This window comes from Falco biarmicus, chromosome 12 (genome assembly GCF_023638135.1).
Source record: "Falco biarmicus isolate bFalBia1 chromosome 12, bFalBia1.pri, whole genome shotgun sequence".
Taxonomy (NCBI): Eukaryota; Metazoa; Chordata; class Aves; order Falconiformes; family Falconidae; genus Falco; species Falco biarmicus.
The window spans coordinates 10,109,388-10,134,314 of record NC_079299.1 but is presented as its reverse complement, the minus strand read 5'-3'; the positions used below and the strand labels follow the sequence as shown (position 1 = coordinate 10,134,314).

Genomic DNA, 24,927 nt, shown 5'->3' with positions numbered 1-24,927 from the left:
TTGCGGTTTTTTTTTAAAATGTGCTGTATGATACATGAATGTCAAGCATCAATACATACAATGACTCACTCCATGCAGACTTCACTATAAGCATGAACACAAAGGAAACTCATTGTTGCCACCACTAATAATGGTCTGTTCTCTCTTTGCCTGTTTCTCTTCAGCTGCATGAATACCAAACATTTGTAAAATACATTTCTATAAAGAAAACCTGTCTAATGCTATAACAAAATGACTGTTAAACAGGTCTTTTTACGATGAAGCTATCTTGAGTTTCAATTACCACAAAAAAAGGGGAATAAAATGTAGCAACTTTGCTGAATAAGTACTCTAAAAGATCTTTAGCATCATATATTCTTCCCTATACTAATAAAGGAATGTTTATCAGAAACATTACAGGACAGTAATGCAGATATAATTTTCTAATCTTTTCCATTTTTTTATTAAAGTACAAATCACAGATTTTAATGAGCAAATCCTTTAAGAAGGAATTTACAATTGAGGTTTTGGCAACAATATAAGGTATACAAGTAAAATGCATATGTTATAGATACACATTTTTAGTATGCCAGAAAAGTTCTGCGTTTTTGCAAGAGGTAACAAATACTAGTGTTTTCAGAGCCAAATAGTATCAAACTATCATTTTGTACAAATCCATATGTAAGCACCAATTCAAAATTGCAACTGACAAAGGCATCATTAAAGCAGAAATGTTGTAGACCCAACTTCTTTCTCATTGGTTTTCCCCTCATATAATGCCTCCAGTTCCTGCTGGAAGAGAATTCCTTTTGATTTACTTTACTCTGTATGAGGGGAGAACAATCTCGTGCATTTTTATTGAAAACACACTATCACTCAGTGGTATTGTTCTATGGAGAACACGGCAAACTGTGAGTTAAAAGAAAATGCCATAACCAAAAAAAAAAAAAAAAAAAATCAAGTGAATGCCTGTAACACAGTGACATGTTTAATCAACATAATGGGGCTGATTCTACCAGGGTTAAGCAGTGCTTATGTGGGTGAGAGGGGGAACGCACACTCCAGAGCAGGTGCTCAAGCTGGCTCAGCAACCAGAGAAAGTAAACTCCACATACTGCACCAACTGCATTGCCCTCATTAGTGTACACCTTCCTGGATCCCTTGTTCCTTGCAGCTGCCATTAGAGAAGCCACAAAAAGTACAGATGGAGATGGAGGTCTGTGAGACAAGTATCAGATACTCTGTGTTCTGGTGGGCAAACAAGTGACCAGAAGGTTTTTTCTTTTAGCAATCCTAAAATGAACAGATGACAGCAATCCATGGCACCTATTTAATTCATGTCCCTGTAAACAGTGAATACATATTCTTCTAAGTTGAAACCGCATTGTGGCACTTCACTTAGCAGAGTGAATATAACACAAGGGAAGGGAGAAGAAAAAAAGAAAAAAGTGGATTTCTCCTTTTCCATTTGTTTAACATGAATCACTGTTTTCCTTGTATACAGATATGGGATCAGGTTGGGGAGGAGTATTTTTCTCTCCTTTAAGGAAATTTCCTCATCAAGGAACTGCTTTTTCTAAAAAGGTAGCTTGTACTGAAACCATGATTTGATGCACACTGTAGCTGTTGAGACTATTTGCATGCATAAGAGTTTCTGGAAATATACAGTTAAATTTGAAGAGGAAGGAACTTTGTCAAGGATTAATAAAAATGAAGGTGGAAAAAATGTTTTATTTCCCTCCCTGAAAAAAAAAACAAACCCACAAGTGACTGTAAGTTACTATGTGTGCCTGGAATGGAAAAAGCAAAAAAGACAAGACAGGGAGACAAGCAAAGTTTAAAAGAATAGGAATAACAAGGAATAGAAACAGAGAACATACGAACAACAAGATCCTTTAGAATCAACTGATAATCATATTGAGAGGGGAGGGAAGAAGGCAAGAGGTCAAAAAAAGGAGTAGAAAGATAAAATAAAGAAAAAAAGCAATGTGTCACCAGGATCAAAGGAAATCTTATTCCTCCTCTTGATTCAATAATGCCAATGTATTTTGACTAATAAATGCCAAATAGAAAGTTTCTATGGAATCTGAAAGGTTTAGGTGGGATAAAGGCTAAAAAGAAAAATTACGTTAGTGGGAGCAGGAGAAGAAAACTCAGAAATTAGAGACTTAGGAATGGCACTCAATGCATGAGCTTTGCAGTCAATGCAAATCTCTCCATAGATTTCATTAAGGTTTGGATGAGCCCATAAATATAAAGTAGGTAGTATTTCTAAAAGGTTAGAGCCAGAAACTAACAAACAGAACAATAAAAATCCTATTACATCATAATTGATGCAGTTATTTGCCACAATCTGATTTGGCAAATATTTTCCTATTTAAAGTTCAAAGTGTTTCCTAATGGATCAATGGATTCAAGCAACTACAGAGACAAACATGATTCTGAATGAGGAGGGAGGAGGTTCTTAAAACCACAAAGCCACTGTTTGTCAAGGTCCTCTAGCAACAATGCCTTGTTTTCCATTTGCTTGATTGCATGATTTGCATAAGATCAAATGTAGGCAATTGTGGACATGAAAAACAGATCACTCTCAAATACATTAGAAATGGATCCACAAGCATTATCCAGAAATGTGTTACAAGAAAATGCACCCCAGTGCATGGAAAACTCAGTGATTAATGTCAAACAAACTATAATTTACAATACAAGGCATGAATTATATGTTATTTTACAATTGATTTCATGCCGTTGCTGGAAGAATTTCATTGATCTCAATTTACAAAATGAACCCAATAAGCAATTATTTTCTTTTTAACACAGCAAAAACTGAAATATTTTTCTTACACATATACTTGATCAGGTTATACTCCTGTGTGTTCCACAATTCCAATCACATGCATTACTTTAAAATAGTAAACAATGCTTGTTATTACAATTTTCCAGTAACTACTCCCTTAAATCAATTCTTACCAAAACAAAGCTAAACTTAAAAATTATAGAGGTTTACTGAGTAAAACCTAAATTCAGGATTTGGCCTTGTACTCATTTCTGGACTCAGAAGGGCAAAAAGCACCAAAAGGCAAAGAAAAAAGATATTATCTTGGGGGTACAGGATTCCCTTAAATCATCCTATTAAGGTAGCAAATAGCCAGGAAAAATAATTATGCATTTTTCGCATTAAAAAAAAGAAAAAGAAGAAGAAAACTAAAATAAACCCCCACATATCTTTTTTAAAGTCATTACTTGCCCCCCCCCCCCCCAAAAAAAAAAAGGGGGGGAGGGGGAGGGCCAGGAGTGAAGGGATGAATCTGCCTTTTCATCTCTTTGATCTCAGAGGCAATACGAACAAACTAAATTCTTTTTAAACTCATATGTCTGCAAGAGAATTGCTAACAATAGTGACTATTATTAAAATCGACATTTGCATACCAATATGTTTATTATAAATGTGGTATATGTGAAACTTCCCACACTAACCAAGGCAACTATCTTAAATATCATGGTAAATCTAACTACAGTGGTTGGTATATATCCAGTTTCTAATAACCACTAGCATAAGTCCTGATAGCACAATCAATGCATGAGACAGAAAGAATAAAGAATGACCCTGTTTGCATGGTCAATAAGAACATTCACTTTGCTTTGATCAAATTTAATGGGTAGTCATTGAAAGATAATATGCAACACTACAGTGCTACTTTTAGCATGGAATTTGAGAGATGTTACCAAGCTAGAAAGAAAAACATAGTTAGTAGAGTTAAAAAAACAAACAAACAAAAAAACCCCCACCAACAACGCTGAAATTAGAGATTTAAGAACTTGACTCAAAACACGAGTTTTACTATCAAGTTGTCAGAGTACGTCACAGTTCAAAAATAACATGGTAGTAATGTCTACAATGTTTTAACTTTTCTGTAACATGCAGCATTCTATATTCAGGTTTCCAGCAGGAGAGTCACATACCCTCCTTCCCTCCGCTCTTCCACCCTATTTCCACTCTCCCTGGTTTCAGGCAGCTATTGCAAGGGACAGAAATGGCAAAGTCCTGTCTTAGTGAGCACTCAGTTGAAGCGTGACTTGCGTAAGGAGCCCCACATAGTCTCTCTCAAGAAAATAATTGAGACGATAGCTATGCTATTGCTATAGTCAAAGGAAAATAATACAGCAGCACTGTAGCAAGGGATTGTTAGCAGCACAACAAAGAAAACCTGCTGAGAGAGTATGAAGATGAAAAACTTCCAAAGAATTCCAATCACCAGTTTGTTTAGTTTGTTTACGTAGGTAGACTGTATGACTGCTTCAGCTCATTACTCACATCCTTATTCTGTTCTCTCATCTTCTTTCTCATAGTTTGTTAAATAAACTCACAGTAATTTAATATTTAATTAGAAGGTAAACTCTTTGGGACCATAAATCTGCATCACTAAACACAAAAATATCTGCATCTGATCTTTATGCACTATCCCCCCCCCCCCCAAAAAAAAAAAACCATAAAGTGCCAAGATTGTATTATCAAGCTTGCTCCATCAGACTTCATTAGCAGTTCTATCCCTTCCACCATTTTCTGAAAGCAAGCAACAACTCATACATAACTTTTAGAACAGTATATCCCGCTTTCTGTATTTATAAAGCACCAGTCACTTAATTATATTGACTCTCAAAGAACCATCACTAACATACAACCTTCCTCCTGGGAAGGTATAATACTAATGCTGCATCTTTTTCACAGATCTGTGAACCCCATGCCATACTCATCACTACTTTGAAAATCTTTCAGAAAAAACAGGGTGTCACAAATGACACCACTTGCCTGCTTCAGGCAACTTGGTCAGGTCCAAGAAAACAGCATGCTCACACAATAGCTAACTGTATAGACTAGCAATGAATGGCCTTTCACATGTGGCACTGGCCCATTAATTGAAAAAAAACCAACAGCTGTCTTCGAAGTTAACATCAAATTCTGCTGGATATTAATTAAGAATGTTCCAGAGTGAGAATTGAAAGAATTTTTTGAAGCCACTAAAAACAAGGGCAAGAAATAAAGAGACACAAATAAACTCATGGTCACAAATAATTATTTTCAGGAAGCACCGTAAGCTGCTGTTCTGCTTTCTAGCCAGCAAAGACTGACGCAATGGCATGTGGACAAACCAACTTTGCTTCTAGCTGGCCAACAAATGCTGATGTGTTTTAGAAGCTATTTGCTCAGCAGTAAATATCCCTTGTTTTCCAAATTACTCATAAAAGAGTAAATCCGCATTTCCATTTAAGATTTATACACTTCAGAAGAGTTCAGAAAAGTATATACAATTTCCAGGCCCCATCTGAGGAATTCAAGAGCATTGCACAAAACCATGTATCATATGGGAACAACGAAACCATGAGAGTCATGGGTTAGACTCTGTGTAAAAGTTCTATTCTAGAAGAAATACTCTTCAGCGCAAATGTGAAACCAAAGGATCTTTAATCATTTCAGCTTGCAATTGTTTCAAACACCTAATAAAGATATTACATGAATATACTTCATATATATAGAATATTAATATAGAACTACAGTTCCACTTCTGGAAAAGTGGTAGCTCCAAAGTACTTTAGTGCTTTTAAATATATTTGTGTTTTAATAGCAGAGATTGTAAGGTCTATTTGTTTTCACATTTAGTAACAGTGCTCTTCAGTAACAGTTATGCTCTTACAATCTTTAACTGTTGCCCAGAAAACCTTTCTGCTATTAATCAGCCCAAACTCTTGTACTTATCTGAGCACAAATTCATCCCTCAAATGTTTCATCCTGATCATTTCACAAGCCCACATTAGCATCCATTCCTGATTATTGTTTCCTTTTTCCTTTTTTTTTTTTTAATTTCCCTAGAGCAAAGTACACATCTTTTTAATTAAACATGCATATTATTCCTTTCCCATGGCAAAAGTTGGAATACAACGATTCCAGTCTTTTATTTTAAAGCCATGTCCCTGGTTTTTTGAAAGGCTTCTCTTGCTGTCAAAACAACACATAACCAGCCAGTGCAAACACTGAGCATCAAATGAACCTAATGAGCTTCCAAGTTACATCTTTGTTTAGTAGAATTAAAACCATGCATTGTCTTCCTAGTTTACCTCGTTACAACAGCTGGACAAATAAGGTGAGTTTGAAAGCCGGAGGGGGAGAAAGCAGAAAGGGGACAGAGCATGTTAATTTTTACCAGACGAAGAGAATTATGGTCATACCAATATCACTATCATAGTTTTATTTCTCTCTTTGTAATTTCTTTGCACATCATGTGGCATAATGTAGCCCCATTTTAAGATTTAAATGAAAATTTCCATTCATGAATGCTTCCAATCCAGTCACTGTATTGCTATCAGCTTAAATAGAGGGGATTTGTTAGTATACATCAATAAGAACCATGATCTCTCAATCAACTTCACGTCCAAAAGAGTGAAAAAGGAAAAAAAAATGTTTTGAACATTTTTCTTGTGTATTACTTCAGCTTTATGTTCACAACTGGGAAATATATTTGTGCTAGGCATCTTTGTTGTGAATTTGAATCTCACATACCTGCTGCTACAAAACTGGAACTACTCTGGATTGACATTCGTGTGACCAAGAATCCCTCGGCTCACTAACAGAAGTACATCCGGCATTCCCAAGTAATTCTGATTTTACTGCAGTGGAAGAAACAGAATTCAGAACCACCTTACATTTGGTGCTGAGTTAATTGTATCAGGTCAAGAGAAGTGCCTGACTGTCACTTTTACAACCTACTGAAGAGCACATATGAATGTGCCACTGTGGTAAGAGAAGCCAGTAAGATATTAAGTTATACAAGAACACGTGGTAAGTAATACAGCAACTATTACTATCCATTTTAAATAAATCAATAGTGCAGTCTCAACTGGAATAGCATATATTACAGAGTGCAGAAATAGTGTCTGTCTGGAAAATGGCAGTGAGAAAGCACAGGCTTATGTACACTCTCTTAGGAAGAGAGGCTGAAAAAACAACCTGAGAAAAGGAAACAAAGATGACACATCATACATGTATATAAGATATTAAGTGCTACACAGAAAAGCAATTAGGACCCTGTGTTTCCATGAAGTCCCTTTCAATAATACAGGGGGGAAAAGGACATCCAAAAAAGTTGAATTTTCAGAGAAACTCATCCCACCCAAAATCATGGAACATCTACCACTAACAAGAAGATTCAAGTTTATATTTATAAATCAGATTTTGGGGGACAGATATTAAATACCAACATCATGTTTTTCAAATTATTTTTATAAGCATCACTGCAATTTGCAAATCTGTAAGACTCCTGCAAGATTTCTATATCTGAGACTACTTAGAACTCTTCTGCACTGTATCTTATTCTATTTGTCAAGCTTTCCTTCCTAAGCAAAGAAAAAGAGGGATGAGAGGAAAGAAATTAATTTCCAAAGGAAATATTTTCTTTGTCAAAAAGTAAACAATTTTACTAGAATATCTTTACTTCTTAAAATTGATTATGCATACTAAATTGCAAAATACCATTCTAACCCCAAAACAATTGTTTTAATCAACAAAATAGTCAACAAAAATTCATCACGCAAGCAAAAACTTGAGACAGCACGCTCAGACCAGAAATTGGAATCTAAGCAAGAAAATTTTGACACTGGCTGTTTCAACTGCTATAAAATAGAGGTTACAGATTAGTGATTTATAGGTTATGAGCTATATTTAGTAATATATACATTTTACATCCATTATGGGTAACTCGTTCCACCGTTTTGTATAGTACCAGGCATGCAAGATGATTAGAGAACAGCTCTCACTATTCAGGCAAGGCATCATGTGATTTAAGAGTTTCTGTAGAAGAGATACTATCACCTTCTCAGAACTGGAACAGCTCTGTGTATCTGAATTATAGTCAGAGAATAAAGGGTTTTGCTAAAACATTACTGTAGTGCTGGAACAAGGATAGTGGGAGGACTCAGCTTCTGAGCATTGTTCCTAAACAGGACAATTTACAGCAAGTTAAATCTGTTGCAAGACTACAAAAGCTGAGCTAGTTTTCAGCTAGCCATGGAATTAGCAGCATAGTAAAATACGCTGTACTTCTACCTCTTCTCCTCTGCCCTTACTGGAACAATCAGCCCCAGCTGTTGGGTCATTAATACAGTCAACATGTGGTTAAGGAAAATTATTTTTATTTCTTTTTCCCCTTTTTCCAAAGAAAAGTTTACTTGCTTTACATTTATTTTCAAAACATATACTCACACACAAAAAAACCAAAACAAAACAAAGCAAAAAAAAAAACCAAAACCAACCAACCCAAACAACACCAAAACTCTGAAAAGCCCAAAGTTTTTTTCAACTTGACATGTTGCACTACTTAGTTATGTCATGTAGTGTCAGTAATGTCATCAGATAACATAACTGCCAAATCTGATGTGATGCATTAAACTGGGATTACCAGAATAAATCATGTTTGTGGGTACACAGATCACAGGTGGTGCAGTCAGCTGCTCTGTATTATGGCGTATCTATAGGATGTGCAGATTAGGATATAATGTTCGGAGGCTTGCTCTCATTTGTGAAGTGCTTTGCAACCATAACTCAATAGTAAGGAGCCACCAAACAGTTATAATGGCATAAACCATCATCAGGGAAAAATACAAATCGATCAGTGCCAGCGATATAAAAGAAAGAGCATGCATCTGTCCCCAGTCTCATAAATTCAGTGGTTGTTGCAGGCTTTTTCTCTATCCCACATGTACTTTATTAATAACAGTAACTATCATAAATAATAATAATGCAGAGTAGTTTATTTCAAGATGAATGCTTTTCTTATTATGTGTTGATCCTCTCACTTATTTCTTACATCCTGTCTATATTCCTCCTGTAAGAAGAGGGGGAGAGCTAGTTTAATTTATTGTTGGAAGTTTATGCCCTTTAATTGGCAACAGTGCGCTATGCCAAGAAAGTTGTCTGTATAGGCTCCCTGAAATATCTGCATACCTTAGCTGGCATGTTAAGCTTCTACAAAGGAGGCATAGAATTTACATTCTACTGCATGTTATAAATAAGTAATAAGAACAGATTGGAATTATGCATTTACGCCTACCAGTGTGAGTGAGATGAGTAATTCACAAGTGGCAAACCCTTAAGAGGCTTTCGTATTTCACCTCAACCCTCTCCCCCCTCCAATCTCGTGTATGTAGAACATAGTATATTTTTCTGTCCCGCTGCTCCACAATTCTTTTTCTTTCCAGCTAGACTTTTTAGATTTTATAATTGGTACTTTCTCTTTCTTGCAGAAAAGCAACAGACACTATATGTCAGTAGTCATTGTTGGGAATGTAACTACTTTATTTTACACTATTGGTGTCATCTTCCTGAATTTTCTTGCAACACTCAGGGACACAACTATAAGAGGCATGTTTTAAACAGCGGTGCTTTCAGAAGGTGCCAGAGTAAACCGCAGTCCTCTACCTAACTTACGAAGAGAACACAGAACTCACAACTAAAACTTCCTTATGCTTCATAGGTAACCTGATGTACTGCTGCTCCAGTTAGAAATCCTCGAGGAGCAGACTAATCTGTATGCCCATTCATGCCCTCAGCATCTCTGCTGAAGCCTGTGAATACCTGTCATGACCACAACTGAAATGATAGCACGCAAAGGCCACAGATCTTGCAGAGCCTGTGGCTTTCCCCCGCAGCGGTTCCACCTCTAAGAAGCACTCTGTTACCTGGTGGTAAGGTGTAGGAGCAAGGAATTATTTTAGTCTAGTTGCTTCAATATTTTTTGGTTCTCTGGCTGGAGCACTACAGCGTTGATTCATGTACCTCCTGAAGAAGCATCACTATGGACAGGCTTTTTAGTGGAAGAAGTCATCATGTACTTCCTCTCGATTGTTTTAAACTTAGTTTAGTTCCCTGGATTTTCCTGTCCTGTCTGCAAATATTTTAAATTATGTTCTAGTTCTAACTACAATCTGTTTATTCTGCCTCAGTCTCTGCCATGCAACTTCTTTTCATAGTTAAGCTAAGAATTGTATCTCTCTTTTTCTGGTAATATTTATTTTTCATTTTTTTAATTTCTTCAGCATACCTCACTGAGTTTTCCTTGACTAGCTTTCTATGTACTTTATCTCTGCCTGTAAACTTAGGAGCAAGACTTCAATTATGCGTGTATTTTAATTCCCAGTACAATATAAAAGCTTAAAAATTGTGATGTGACACTGCAACAATGGTATTAAATCTCAAGAGCCATCTCTAAAAATTCCAAACACATTTAGTTGAAATGAAAATAACACTTTTACCCTTTTAAGACTATCAAAAAGTACCATAGTTATTTCGATATGGCTAGCATGCCAGCTCATGAGAGCATGTGACCCTGTCAATTTGATTAAATTATTGTTCCTTGATCAGAAATGACTAAGAAAATTAAGTGATCATAAATAGCTCCAAAGTTGAAGTCAGTATGAAATTCAGATTTCAAAAGGAAGCTATTTACATACTGTACCAACATGGGTTAATTTCCACTACTGATAATTGCCTTCATTTTCTACATTTCCCCTAGAATAGACGGTGGAAATTTTCACCACTTATGCATCCTTTGTATGAACAGTGATCCTGGAAAGGTAAGCAATGAGGATCCCAGAAGCTTTTAATAAGACAGATTCTGACTTAGGGAGTACAGTTCAGCTCTAGCGCCTCCAACATAAGGAGGACATAGATCTGTTGGAACAGGTCCAGAGGAGGCCACAAAGATGCTCAGAGGCCTGGAGGCTGGAGCACCTCTCCTATGAAGACAGGCTGGGAGGGCTGGGGTTGTTCAGCCTGGAAAAAAGGCGGCTTCAGGGAGCCTTTATAGCAGCCTTTCAATACTTACAGGTACGTTATAAGAAAGATGGGTACAGACTTTTATTTACAGTAGGGTCTGTAGTGACTGGACAAGGGGGAATGATTTTAAACTAAAAGAGGGTAGATTTCGATTAGGTATTGGGAAGAAACTCTTCACTGTGAGGGTGGCAAGGCGCTGGAGCACATTGCCCAGAGAAGCTGTGGATGGCCCATCCCTGGGAGCATTCAAGACCAGGCTGGATGGGGCTCTGAGCAAGCTGGTCTAGTGGAAGGTGTCCCTGCCCGTGGCAGCAGGGTTGGATTCTATGATTCTCTAATTGCCTTCAAATAGCCTTTTCCACTGACTGCCAGGGAGAATGCAAAGCACCCACTGTGCTAACAAGAAAGCTTTCAACTGTGGGCAGAACTCTTTTAGCTGCCTCTACCCTATTCAGCACTGATTCCAACTCTAATTTATACCAACTAGAAAAAATTTAAAAGATAAATATCAGAAGTCTCTTCCAGTATATTTGTATAAAATTTTACATATTTATGCATGTCTGTTGATAGAAACCACATATGCTCAGAGAAAGAACACAGAAACTTACTGATTGACTTGATTAAATCACAAATTAGAATCAGAAATTGCTAATGATATATTTCTAGATACAGCAAATGGGCAGTATATTACCACCAGTGTAAAAAAATCACTCTTTCCTACCTGATCACTTATCTTCTTACATGTGCAGACATAAATGGTGCAGCACCACTCCTCACCAAAAAGACTGAATGGCATCATTCTTAAATTAGAAATCCAGATGCTTATTTACATGTAGCCATAAACATATCCAGACATGCAGAAAAAGAAATCAAGCTATGCATACTGTAAATGTGCCTCTATTATAAAGGAACATGGTATATCCAAAACAGTCATCACAGAAACAATAACTATGTTAATCATCCATCTTCCCATCTGTTTTAAGACCATGAGTCTAAGTCTTACTTAAAGCATACTATTCTGATGTTGTTCTTATATGTTTAGTTTAATGTTCACATAAATATTTTTTCCCATGCACTAGTTAATTTCCTGGTAACACATCACTTTAATGTGTCACTGTATAGAATAAAAACCAGGGGTGGGAGTGGGGGGGTGGATGATGGGGGACACCAGCAGCTTTCAAAGTCCAACTAAAATTTACGTTAAATACTTCAATCAGAAATTGATTGTTATAAAAATAAAATATTTCATGGAAGACTACTGGGAAGCATGATGAAGTTCAGTACCGACTAAAAGGCTATTAAGCTTTGTATAAACGGTTTAGGCAATCACTGTAGGAACCTAGGTTAGATATCTGGCAGCGATTCAACAGGAATGGAAGTATCCTAAAATGTCTTTCATGCTTTTTGTGACATGATTTACACCTTGCATATGTTTTCAAATAACTTAAGAGGATAGGGAAACAGATATTGAAGATACAGGAATCCTCCTCCAATCACAAAAACAAAAATTATTTAAAATTAAACTTATATCCAACTATTTTAGGACCTTGTAACACTCAGGCTTGTATCGTTCACAAGACAAGGCTTGTGAAAGATGAAAAATACTCAGGAAGGTCTGGACTTATCGTAACAGACATTAATTGGTGAAGCATTTTAGAAACGCAGGTTGAAAGGGAGTTGCTCAGATTTATGGAAATAACAAGTCTGAAACATATGCAAACATCAGAGGTGCCCCTTTTCCTAATTTTTCCTCATTATAACTTTCTAGTTTTTCAACAAATAAAATTCTGAAAATACTCTAAGTAATGGCTAATGACAACATCCTCATGGCCATGCATTTACTAAAGCCAAGGAAAAGGTTCCCTCTGGTTGGGAACCCTCCAGAAGTATTACTGTGGTGTTACCTGCCTGTACACTGTCATCATTTATTAATATTCTACTAGTGTTAAAGGAAGGTTGGGGCATATCAGGTATGGAGAGAAAGGTCTGTGTCGAGTGCAAGCCAAACAGGACCACATGTACTGCTCAGTCAAAATAATTATCACAGCTGATAAACCAATGCAATTTGTAATAGCAGCATGGAAGAAAATACCTATCTTAAATTAAATATACATCAAGTGTTTGGCAGTTCAGGAGACCAAATGGTCCTAAATGAGTATGGAGAAACACGATCCTGTTTTCCAGGGCATAAGGAAAACCTCAGAGAGAAGACTTCATTGTGCAGCTTGCAACATCATGAAAGCGGCTCCACTCTTTCCAAGCCTATTAAATTAGAACTAAGTGCGATATATCCTTATGAATGGATATCAAGAGATTCAGACAGAAGGAATAGGTTTGGCCTAAGTCCATCTGTGCAAGAAGTGTCATATTTTTATTTACATGAATCCAGCATTATCTGAAACTAAGCATAAATCATTTACCAAGCATTTCAAAATGATCCTGGCAAGAAAAAAAAAAATCTCTCAGGATAGTGGAGAAGCTTTTCTTTATCTATAAACATAGGATTTCTAAGTTGAATATAAAACCTTGCACAGTTTCTGGTGTTTTCTGAAGCACTTAAAAGTGTGACTGAATGAAATCTTGTCTTACACTATAAGCACATGCATCTGTTTTATCAGCAAAATTAAAACCTTCACCTTACTATCTTCAGGCAAACAACAATTACCAGATATAAGGCTGAAAATAAAATCCCACAAAAAGAATTTCAGGCTGTGAGCACAACGTGGCCAAGAAACCATAGTCTAGTTCTTATAAAACCAAGGAGACCTCTCAAAGTTTAACAGCAAACAGTGGTCACAATGTGACAACTGCTGACAAAGAGAAACTACACCACTTGATAGGGCCCTATATGAAGTTCACTGAGGAAAGACAAAATGTAGATAAACAGATTATGCCCCTCAAAAATCCCAGAGGAAGGTAGACAAGATGCACAAGACTGGGCCAGTTTGCCCAAGAAAGGTCCATGCATGCAACATTACAACAAACTGATCTCCGAAAGTGGCAAAATAAGGATTTGCTGCTATCTAACTGCTGTGGGGATGTCCTAGAGAAGACCTGCAAATCCAAACAACGGTGCAAAGCACGACCAAGACAACAGTGTGTGGACAGTAAGCTCTGCTGCTTAAAAAAAAAAAAAAAAAAAAGATAGCGAGAGAAAAAAAGAAAAAAAAAGATTGAAGGCAGCTGTATTTGAATATTACAAATTGATCTCAGTGAACACTTCATTTAATTTGTCCTCCCCAACACACACTATCTTTTGAAGATATCTCAGCATCTTTAAGTCTGCTGACCAATCTAGATATCTGTGAAGGAGAAAATAAAAGACTGGAAGCCTATATACGTCTAATTCTGACAACTAATTTTGAAGTAAGAACAAAGGGCAAAATAATCTGAGACTTTTACATTTTTTGGTGGTTTTAATTCTTGTCATGGAATTTAGACAAGCCTGGAAATGAGTGTTTTTCTTCTCTTTGTTTAAAAAAAAAAAAAAAAAAAAAAAAAAGAGCCCAGAGCCAAAATATTTCCTATGCTGCCAGAAGGGATAGAAGAAAAAAAGGACTCTCCTTCGTTCCGCAGCTATTAGCTCCAGAGAAGCTATTTTCTCTGGTTTGCTTTGGTACATGCAGAAGATTGGGAGGTACCAATCACTCTCATTTTATAATTTGTGTTGCATTTTAATTTTTAGAAAGCAGTATTCAAGCAACCTGAGAGCTCAGCAATTCCAGCAGGGTTAGCGTGAGCTCTCTCTTGGCTTGCTGTGTTACCCAAATCTGATCAAAGGACAAGGACTCCAGAAGCTTGTCCAGCTGTGGTTTTATAATGACACCATTAGGTTTTGCTCTATAATCAAGGTCCCTAAAAGTCTGTGTAGCTTCAGGCTTAATATCTGCGACAAGGTTAACCGAAATCTGCAGCAAGGATAACTACTTTAGCAGATTGTATCAGCAGGAAATATTTAAACACTATTTAAAAGGATTTTAAATAAGCAGATTTTATTTAACACTGCACTAATGCACTGCAATAGAAAATGATACAACAGAGCTGCTACAAATAAACATAATGCTTTTACCCCTACCCCACCCCCCCACCCCCTTCTAAATTCCCCAGATCTGTATTATTAAGCCCAATGAGTGTACGAGATCTTTCTGTCTGAAGCTGAAATACAGGAACGCCAGACTCAGACAGCCCATTTGCCCTTTGGTTTTGTGCCTGCTGAATCTGCATTCTGGGTCTGTGGAATTAATTACGATAGTACCGGTCACTGGCAATGTCAGTGTTGCCAATTCAGGTGTATCAAATGTGCTTTCTTCTATGCCTACAACTTTTAGAGGAAGGCAGCTTCTCCTGTAAGACTGGTGTACCCTGCCCTCTAGTGCTAGGTGCACCAATATATGTTCACTTAAATGCATACTCAGGCCAGAATAACGTCTGAAACAGCACGAGTTCTTTATATGCCATACTGGAAAACTGTTTTTTCCTGTATGCCGTATCAGCTGGATATGCTACTAAACCAATCATAAGGGGTGAGTCTGGAACTGCAGCATGGTATTGCAAGACCCTAAAATAAGAAAGAAACACCGGGCATATCTCATTGGGTCACACGCAAGACATTTCAGGTAACCAATTCTAACTGTGAAGAGGTGAAGTGTAACTTTTCATTGCTCACAATGGTGTTAAATAAGTCTCTGCTTCACCAAAAAAAAAAAAAAAAAAAAAAGAGAAATTGTGACATACAGACTTAGAATATATGTAAATCTAGCACTAACATTTTATCGGATAGCTAACTGCTCTTTTCAAAACACTCTAGTGAAAGAACAGGTTGGGTTCATTTGGTATTTAATTGTATTTCACTGCAACCTGGAAGATGGGAATAAACTCATACCAGAGCACTACAGAATTTTTCTGTTGTTTGTCCTCTAAGGCAAAAGCTGCCTGTCATCTTTGAGCAGGACTTAAAACAAAGGAATGCAAATCCTTAGGGTTGGAAATTGGTGTTGTTAAACATGGCTATAGCTAAAAATTGTATGAAAAATAACCACAAGAACTGTGTCTTACATCTAACGTAAGTATTTTCTTAGTGATTTAGCTTCTTCCAGTGATACATCTTACTGCAATTTTCCTTTACGTAGAGTTCTGTGGATTCTCCTGTTCAAATTGTTTCACTTAGCAATTAGTACAATATTGATATTATGATGGATTTTGCTTTTATTATCATGATCTATCATTTAAAACAAGCAGTAGTAGCCATAGGATAAAAAAAGATAAAAAACTGCCATTTTTTCAGTAAAATGTAATAATAGTGCATGGCTGTGCACTCTGTATGGTAATTACTACTGCTTTAGAGCAACATAAAAAGCCTACAGGTACTAATTTGTGGTTCTCCCATTTTTTGAGTTCAGATATGCTAAACCCTATTTTCACAGATGTCAAACATCTGCCTCTTCCTCACAGAAAAACAAGGCTCCTATTCTGTGCTGGTTTTGTAGGATCAGCCTTTCAACACAGGTCAAATAACAATTTGAATAAACAAAAGCTTAGTTCAAGCTCTTAGACAAAATTGTGAAGACAGCTCTTTCTCACCTTTTCCAAGGCTCTCCCTAATATTTTGTCCAGAAACCTGGTACAAAGCAGTCTGTCACAGGTTTTTTTAACTCTCGGCCATGTAATTTAGGATAACTCTATACTCGTTTAACTCAGTTGAGGATCTGCCCTTGTAAAATAGTTGACAGGATCTCTTTACTGAAAAACTGGGGAAAAAAACCTCCTTTTAGGCTGGCAGAGAAAAATAAGTTTCATACTGCTGAGTGTTAATAAGAATATCTTCCTTTTAAAGATTCATGATGAGAACCATTAAATTCTGCTAGGAAAATTATGTGAACGCAATTTGTTAACATTGTCAAGTATCTAGTGCTGCAGAAAATGCAGACATACATCCTCAATGCCAAGCTCAGTGCAAAGACAGATTTATACTTTTGTTTTCTAAAGATATCTACAAAGTCATTTCCCTTTGTAAACATGTTAGGTAACTAACACCTTTTCTTAATCCATCAAATTCAGCATTTAAGAATACAGGAATATTTTGCTCTAATCTTTTTTCTAAAGTTTCTTCACAGCAATAAGGTTTCCACCAAAACAAGACTTGGCACTTGGGTCACATCAGATCTTTACTGTCTCTGCTTACACTATGCCCTTCTGCATTTATTAGACCACCTTTCTGCTGGTGGTATTGGCACCACCAGCTCAGGCCACTGCAGTCTAATACTTTTCAGTATAAAATCCACCTTGTTTTCTCCATCTAAGGCAGGTGGGAAATTTTTGAGATTAATTTAACAAAAGAGAAGACAAGAATGAATTTGCCTGAATTTAAAAATACAGAAAAATAATTACATTAAGAAATCTCCATGTTTCAAAGTAGCAGCTTCAATTTTGCCTGTGAGTGTTTGAATGGACAAGAAGCATATTTTCTTCTCCACAGGAAAAGTCAACTCAGATTTTCCTAAAATCAAAAGCCTTTGTAAGAGCAGCACGTATATGTTAAACATTTTGAAGATAAGTGTACAAGCTTCTTCATGTTTCACAGCTGCTAGTCATCTCTACAGAACAGTAAGGTATGAAGATTAGGACAGCAGAACCCTATTGCAATTGTTTTCCTGAGCTGCAGCAGTTGGTCTTGGTTACAGAAGCTTCTGCACTCTCATGCAGAGGAACTAAAAGCATGAATACAGGGGCATGGATACACACAGCCTAAATTCCACCTGGGACCCTGGACTGAATATTTCCTCTTGGCCTGTCCCTAACCACTGGAGACCTTGGGCTTCCACTGGAATTCAGGATGTGAAATAGCACCCAGATTGCATGAAGTAGTAGTACACACAAGGCAAATGCATAAAGGTGGCAAGCAGAAAAATCAGACAGACAGTTAACAAAGGTGTTGTGATACAGGGACTGGCTTCATTGCATTGCTTTATTACTAACAACACAGAAACCGAATTTGTCAATATGGGGAAAATATTTAAAGGCGCTAATGGATGATGGATGCCTAATGGGTCCCCCTTTTCAGCATGGTAAAGTGTACATTTGCCATATGTGCTTTTAAAGGGTATCCTTTTTAATTACAGCTCAACCCCTAGAGGAAACAAACACTTGAATTTCCATGAAAAATCAATGAGTATTTCAAGCCCTCAACAACTGTCAAGATCAGAAACTAAGTTAACAATATATTTGCAATTATGGTGTTGAGAAAACATATCCCTCCAAGTGATGGATTAATTAGTATAGGCCTAAACTGATTCCATTTTCCATGGTCTGAAGTGAAAGTCAGTGAAGTGCTAACTTTTAGACAGAACTGATGCCTTCCCTAAACAGAAAGATCTTTTTTAAAAGCTATTTCATTAGATACAGCACTTCAAAAACCACAGAGAATCTATGACTTTCTGGTACAGACTACTGGTCAGGTAGGAACTCAGTCGTATAGTTACTAAATTAGGAAAATAATTTTAGTGAATAAATGGGAAAGATGTTAGAGACAATGAACTTTGTCTCTTTGTTTAGGGTCAATAATAACATATTATGTTGAGGCAATAGGTCGCCAACATCACTAACATAAACGCTGAAAGGAATAGGATAACAGTATGGGAAACACCAAAAAGATAGGAGAGACACCTGTATAACACTAGAAAGTCAAAAGCTGCAACCTTTCACTGTAAAACCACAACCCTTGGTGGGGGTGGGGTGGACCTGGGATTATTTTATACCTTTTCTTACCTCTAGCTTGCAATGAAGAAAATCTTGAGCTCTGAAGGAAGCCAAACCAGATCAAATTAAAGATATATGCAGATCTGAGCCAGTTCTTGAATAAACCTTATACAGAATAACTGGGATTCCTAGTGACCCAAATCCCAGCCTGCTGGCTCACATCGCCTCTTCCCCCTAAGGCACAGTGAGAAACTGGCAGCTAAGTAAAATGGATCCAAAGTAAACAAACTGATCTTCACGCCATGTTCAGAATGGCAGGCAAGAGCAGCTCTTGTGCTGTACTACGTAGGGCAACACAATCTGATTCACTAGCCTTCCCTGTTCTGATGTCTGCCTAAAAATTGAAATCAAAGTTACAAAATGCTCAATAGGACCGAAAATATAACAATTTCCAGGAAAACTATAAATAAATAATTTCTAAATAAAAGCAACAAGAGCTCCTCTAGGGAGCTTATAAACCAGGTGACTTTTCCTTAGACTGGTTTAGCTGAATGTATTATGATATTACCGTTCAAGATTTAGAGATAGAACACGACAAATCAATTCCTGACCTTTTAGTTTATCTTTTTCTATATTTTCAAAGAACAATTACAAAAGTTACTTGACCACAATTTCTATCAATAAGCATTCATTTTGGCTACGAGTCAGAACACAATCAGACAAGAATCTAAAATCAACCAAACAAAATATATTATGCCGAACATTTCCTCAAATGTTTTACATTGCTTGTCAATTCATAACCAGGTTGCAGATGAACACATTGGTAAAACTACCTGTGATGAGCTTTCAGTGATGATTTTTGCACTTCAAAATTCTTAAGAATAGTGTTATGGTATGGCAATAAGAGATTAATGGAGATCTTGCAAAAAAGATAAATGGCACTACAAGAATACCAGAAAAATAGGGGGATGGGGGAGAAATTAATTGAACCTATACTTTTGATAAATATTTATTTTTTTGCAGAAGAAAAATGCACACTAGTTTGAGCTGTCATTATGCTAACCTATATCCTATTTTTCATATTATTAGTAATACATAATGTGGTAGTTTATATTCAAAAATAAAACCAGAATGTATATACCTCATGTATTTATCCAGAAATACACTAAGGTTACTATGGTTACGAAAAATCCATTACCTTTGAATACAGAATGAAAAAGTTTGACTTAAAGTGTGCACTATTTATTATAGCGATCATCAACAGCCTTCAGGAGGTTCTCTAACTGGATTCATTTTTCAGTGTCAAAACTGACCCACCACACCAGTAGCTTATGGCCTGTGCAAGGCAAAGAAATTTGAACTACATGAATTTTTAAATATGTTTTATACTAACTCAAGATACAGAAATGGCTTTGAATTTTAAGGCCTTACATTGAAAAAAAGTAAGGTCTTGGTACACTTTTTCCCCAAGTTGTCCAGTATAAAATGCCTTATCTTTACTTGTACTTACTACCATATACAAATTCTGATGACTCCAGAATAGTGCTTATGCTGTGCTATGATACTTTTAGCTCAATATTTTGGGGTGGATTTTTTGTTGTTCTTTGAATAATGTCTGAACAAATAACTTGGATACTTCGTTAAACTACAACAATTACGTTAACATAGGAAGTCAGATTACCATGCTTCACTGTACTATTAAATAACATTTAGCTTCCATGTAATAGTTTAAGAGTATTGACATAACTTGATTGTTGACACATTGCATAACTTATCAGGAGAAAACAGATCATTAGTTTATGCTTTAACAAATTAAAATGGGCTATTTAGGAAAGCACCACAGCGCCTCTATAATTAAGAATATTTCAGGAAGACAGTAGGAAAAACTGCCAAACCTGTAAGTAATAGCTTGTCTTAAACAGTTTACAGTTTACTTGTTTTAAGAGCTAGATGGTACAAGATCAAAAAGTTATAAAACTGTTCAAAAGCCTCAGGTCCTGTGAAAGAGGACAACACAGCCCAAGATTTAGCTATACCACGGTGACATTAATTTCTGATCGTCCCAACAGACAGTTCTGTGAAGGATCCTTTAAAAACAGTATCTATCAGGGTTTAAAGCATACAGCCCATTTTAAAATTATTTTTCTTTTCTTCTGAAATAAGAAGGCATCAGTCATATAATTATTCATTGCAGCTACGATACACCCATCTGTTATGCTACCTAACAGAGAACTCACCTTTTACAACGTATTTAGTTCCATTTCCAAAGTAAATCGGTACTCTGTTCATATACAAAGTATATTGTGTAATAATACCATTTGGTATTTTTGGTGGACTCCAACTTATCAGCAGGAACGTGGGAAAGGATATTGCAGTGGGCAATTGCACATCTTCAGGGGCTGGTGAAAAAAGATGTATAACTTTAAATTATATTATATTTCCACAAATAATAAATAATTTCAGTGAGCAGCTTCTACCAAAATGATTTTTAGTAAAGCTGAAGTTTCAGAAGATATTTTATGCTTGCAAAATACCAACATACTGAGAACTCTCCTATTACATGTGAGGTTTCCTAGCCAAACGGAAACTTCTATGAAAGACAAGGATAAACTCTTGGCTTTTTAGGAGAATAATTATACTCATATAACTTTATCTTTCCAGCTTGATAACACTGAATGAGGAGAGAGGTACATGATTTTAATACAGTCCTTTTTTTAATACAAATAGTATTTGTTCTCTTCCTTCATGCTTTTCATCCCTAACTACAAAGTGATCATTCTTTCTAATCACAAATGCAGATGATGTGTTCTTACACACTATCCCTTGTTTCAGACTTTTTGTAATTCAATACACTTAGAAATGTTTGTTTAGCATAGATTTTATGTATATAATATACTGGAAGTTGGCAACAGATAATAATTTAGAAGCCAAGTTCTCTCGCTGTTCCAATGAGTTATATACTAAAAGCACAAGCAATTCCACTGAATATCGCAAGGGGAGCGGAACTCACACCTTGGTCTGGGAGGAATATCTTGTAATTTACAAGCTCTGTGTTAGCAATTTAAAACAATAACTAGCAGTGGCTGGCAATGTGAAAACAATATAAAGTAATGAATGTTTCAATAGGGAAAAAGGGATAGCTGGAGGGTGTGATATGGTGTTTGTCTTTTGTATCGCCAATTTATTGTTACTAAGAGCATGCAACAAGAGTGTCCAAAAATAGAAACTCCACACGTTGATTTTTTGTTCAATTCTTTTGAGGGATAAAACACATGTTCCCCAAGGCTTTATTTGATCTCGGGCGGTGGAATCTATTCTTGCCTAAACCTTCTCAATATGGCAGCACATCTGAAAACAGTGGATGTTTTTCCCAAACACACATAAGAATTCCTCCTTTACTCACTAAGCTGAGACAATAAGACACAAATAATTTAATTTTTAGTTACTATATCACACAAGAAATACACAATAGTCTAATTCATGTTTACATCACAGTTCCATTAACTATTTGGCTGTCAGAGGCTACATCCTTTCACAGATAATGCCACCAGACAAACTCAGCTTATTTAGAACTTCCAAAGATCCGATACTTTGATTTTGATTTGATTAGTGCGGCTGACAGTTGCTAACGTGTCCACACCAAAACACTGTTCTAGCAATGTTACACTGCAATCTTCAGGACTGTCCTCATCAGGACAACGCCTTGCATGACTACCTGCTTTGGCAGCAGTTCAACACTCCAGCATTCTTTTAATTGTTATGGCTGTAATTCACATAACTTCATGCTAAAATTTTATTTGTTTTATTGGTACTGTATTACTACCTAGTTTACATGAGAAGATAAAACAAAGAACTGTGGGAGGGAGGGAATTTTGAAAACTACTCCACATCATAGAAGATTAACTACTGTCCTATAAATACATGTCAAATCTTATTTTACTGGCGTAAATTTGGAGCAACTGATGATTTTATCTGAATTAATATGTTTGGTGGATGATAGAAGCAGGAGATGTGGACTTTATGCTTAATTGAGAATGAAGTTAGATGTGTCACAGGTATTTTGGGGGAGCATTTGCTCCAGTAATTGATGTATATTACTTATCAACCTAGTCTCTAAAGTCAGAACTGTAAGATATTTTCTCTTTCTTCCTGCTCTAGTTCTTAATGTAAGCATAGAAAACATGAATTTGGACTCAGAACCTTTAAGTTGGAGCACAACATGTGAAAGTGTTAAGAAAAAAGAGGAAACTGTGATTAATAAATAACTGAATTGGCATTTGGAGGTTTCATCACACTGAAATAATTGTTGCCTATTGCTGTGTTTAGCAGTTAAAAGAAACCATGGAAATCAACCGTTTGATTCTCAATTTCATACTGTGCCATACAATCAATTCTTTTTAGTCAGACTGTCTCTGGATTTACTTCTGAGCCATAGTAAAATGAGGAAGCTTTCATTAATCTTTCAGATGCTTCATATTAATGACAAGGCTCTTGCATGAACAATGTAACAGCAATTAAAAAGCCCATTAATCTGCATTACAGCTATTAAAGATGCATGTCATTAAAGGGTATGGAGTTTGATTCATTTTCGCACCCCCCCAAAAAATGGAGCAATTATGGTCTGGCAATGCACTTTGTCATCAAATTAGGTTGGGGTTTTCCAGCAAATGGCTTTGCAGCATTTAGCTCTTCTCCTGTTTTATTATTCATGACTGAAATGTGGAAGTCAAGACCTTTGAAATTACTTTACCTTCTTGTGGAGTGGAGATGTTCAATGCATGCAAGCTTTCAGTACAGCCAGCCAAAGTGCAAGCAGTTAGGGTTACAGCATAGTTTGTGAAGGGACGCAAGCCTGTCAATATGCCTGCAACAGAAGAAAGCAAGGTGTTGTGCATGTACAGCGTACAGACTGATTACATACATACACACGCAGAAGTAAAAAATTAAGGTTTTCTGTAACAGGCTTCCACTGTTACAGGTGGAAAAGAAAAATTGTTTTACAGTTTAATACCTCTTATGCCATGACTTAAATTTTGCAAAATAAATCAAGATTAAATGGTATTTTATTCCATCCTTAATACTAATGCTGCAGCTAAGTTTCTTTAGTTAGTCTTGAAGTACTATCTGTAAAAGTCATCATGAGGTGTGTATTTTAATTTAATAATGATAATAAAGGAGGTTTTTTCTTAATCCCTGCCCCACAAAGTTTTTTCAGTTATTCTTTTTTTCAAGGAATTTTCACTGTCTCGCAGAACAAAAATTTTTTTAATGCTTCCTCTCCAATGTTGTTCCTACTCATCCAAAACCTGAAATCTTTTTTGTATGAAACATCCCACTTGTGTTCCATTACTTCAGTAGTAGCATATAGACCACGTATTTGCTATACTACTACAGTAACATAATTCAGGTGACGCAGTACCCAAGGGTTTACAAGAGAAAGAGATTTGTAATCTTATGCTTTTTCAGGTCTTGCTTATGTTAGCAAAGGAAACTTGCTAGATTCCCACATATCGATCAGCTCCTTGTCATAGCAAATGCAAAAAAAAACCACTGCTTACCACTTCAGGAAGTTACAAATATTTTGAACTGCAATATACAGAAGGACTACATGGAAAAAAATGTGGTTTACAGTCATTTTCAGAAACATCAGCAGTGCCCATTTCAAAGTAGGTCTGACAATAAAGTAATACGGAATGAAAATGCAGCAGTATTTAAAAGAAGGCCAATTCATGTCAAGTTTTATTTCAAACCATGTTCTCACCTCAACTCTCACAGCTTTTAGTAAAATTAATGGGGTGTTTCATTAAAAAAAAATACAGCAAACTATGTTATTTCAGAACTGTCTGAGACTGGGATTTTGCAAAGCAGCTTCAAAACCAACAGAAACTCAGAAATGTAATTCTTGTGCAAATATCCCATAGTACAAGACTGAAAACTGCCTCAGAATTACATGTACACAAACAGATAGAAGAAATTAATCTTTATTACTCTTCATTGAGTTACCACATAGAATGCAACATAACTTGGGTTTCATTAAAAAAATGCCTTTTTTCCCCACATAGGCCCTTTATATTCACAAAAATGGCCTGGAGAAGTTAATGCTGAAAGGTAACAGTTACAGCATAAATATATTATTTTCTAAGTGGGTGATCAAAGTCTGTGAAAGTTTATATTGTGTTTACTAATAGGTATGTTCACATGGAAAATACGAGATTAGCTTTCACTGAATTAGTAATACTTGTGGTTTTTTTCTTGTAATTAATCCAAAAACTTCAAAGGTTGGCATTGCAATGATGTTTCAACTTGAATTCTGTGAGGCCCTGTTCTATTCATACACACAAAGAAATATTCAGAAGTAATCACATTTACTTCAGAGTAGTGTTAAACTAAAACCAGTTGATAGAATTCACTGATTTTTTTTATGTTTT

General features: G+C 36.2%; 1 protein-coding gene across 1 annotated transcript in view; it reads right to left on the bottom strand.

The window, feature by feature from the left end:
• Positions 1-24,927, bottom strand: part of USH2A (usherin) — a 390,408-nt gene that overhangs the window by 193,908 nt on the left and 171,573 nt on the right. Inside the window, exons 30-31 of the mRNA XM_056357449.1 lie at positions 23,250-23,363; positions 20,737-20,898 (exon numbers count right to left, since the gene is read on the bottom strand). Of these exons, the coding sequence (XP_056213424.1) occupies positions 20,737-20,898; positions 23,250-23,363 (276 nt within the window). The remainder of the gene's footprint in view (positions 1-20,736; positions 20,899-23,249; positions 23,364-24,927) is intronic.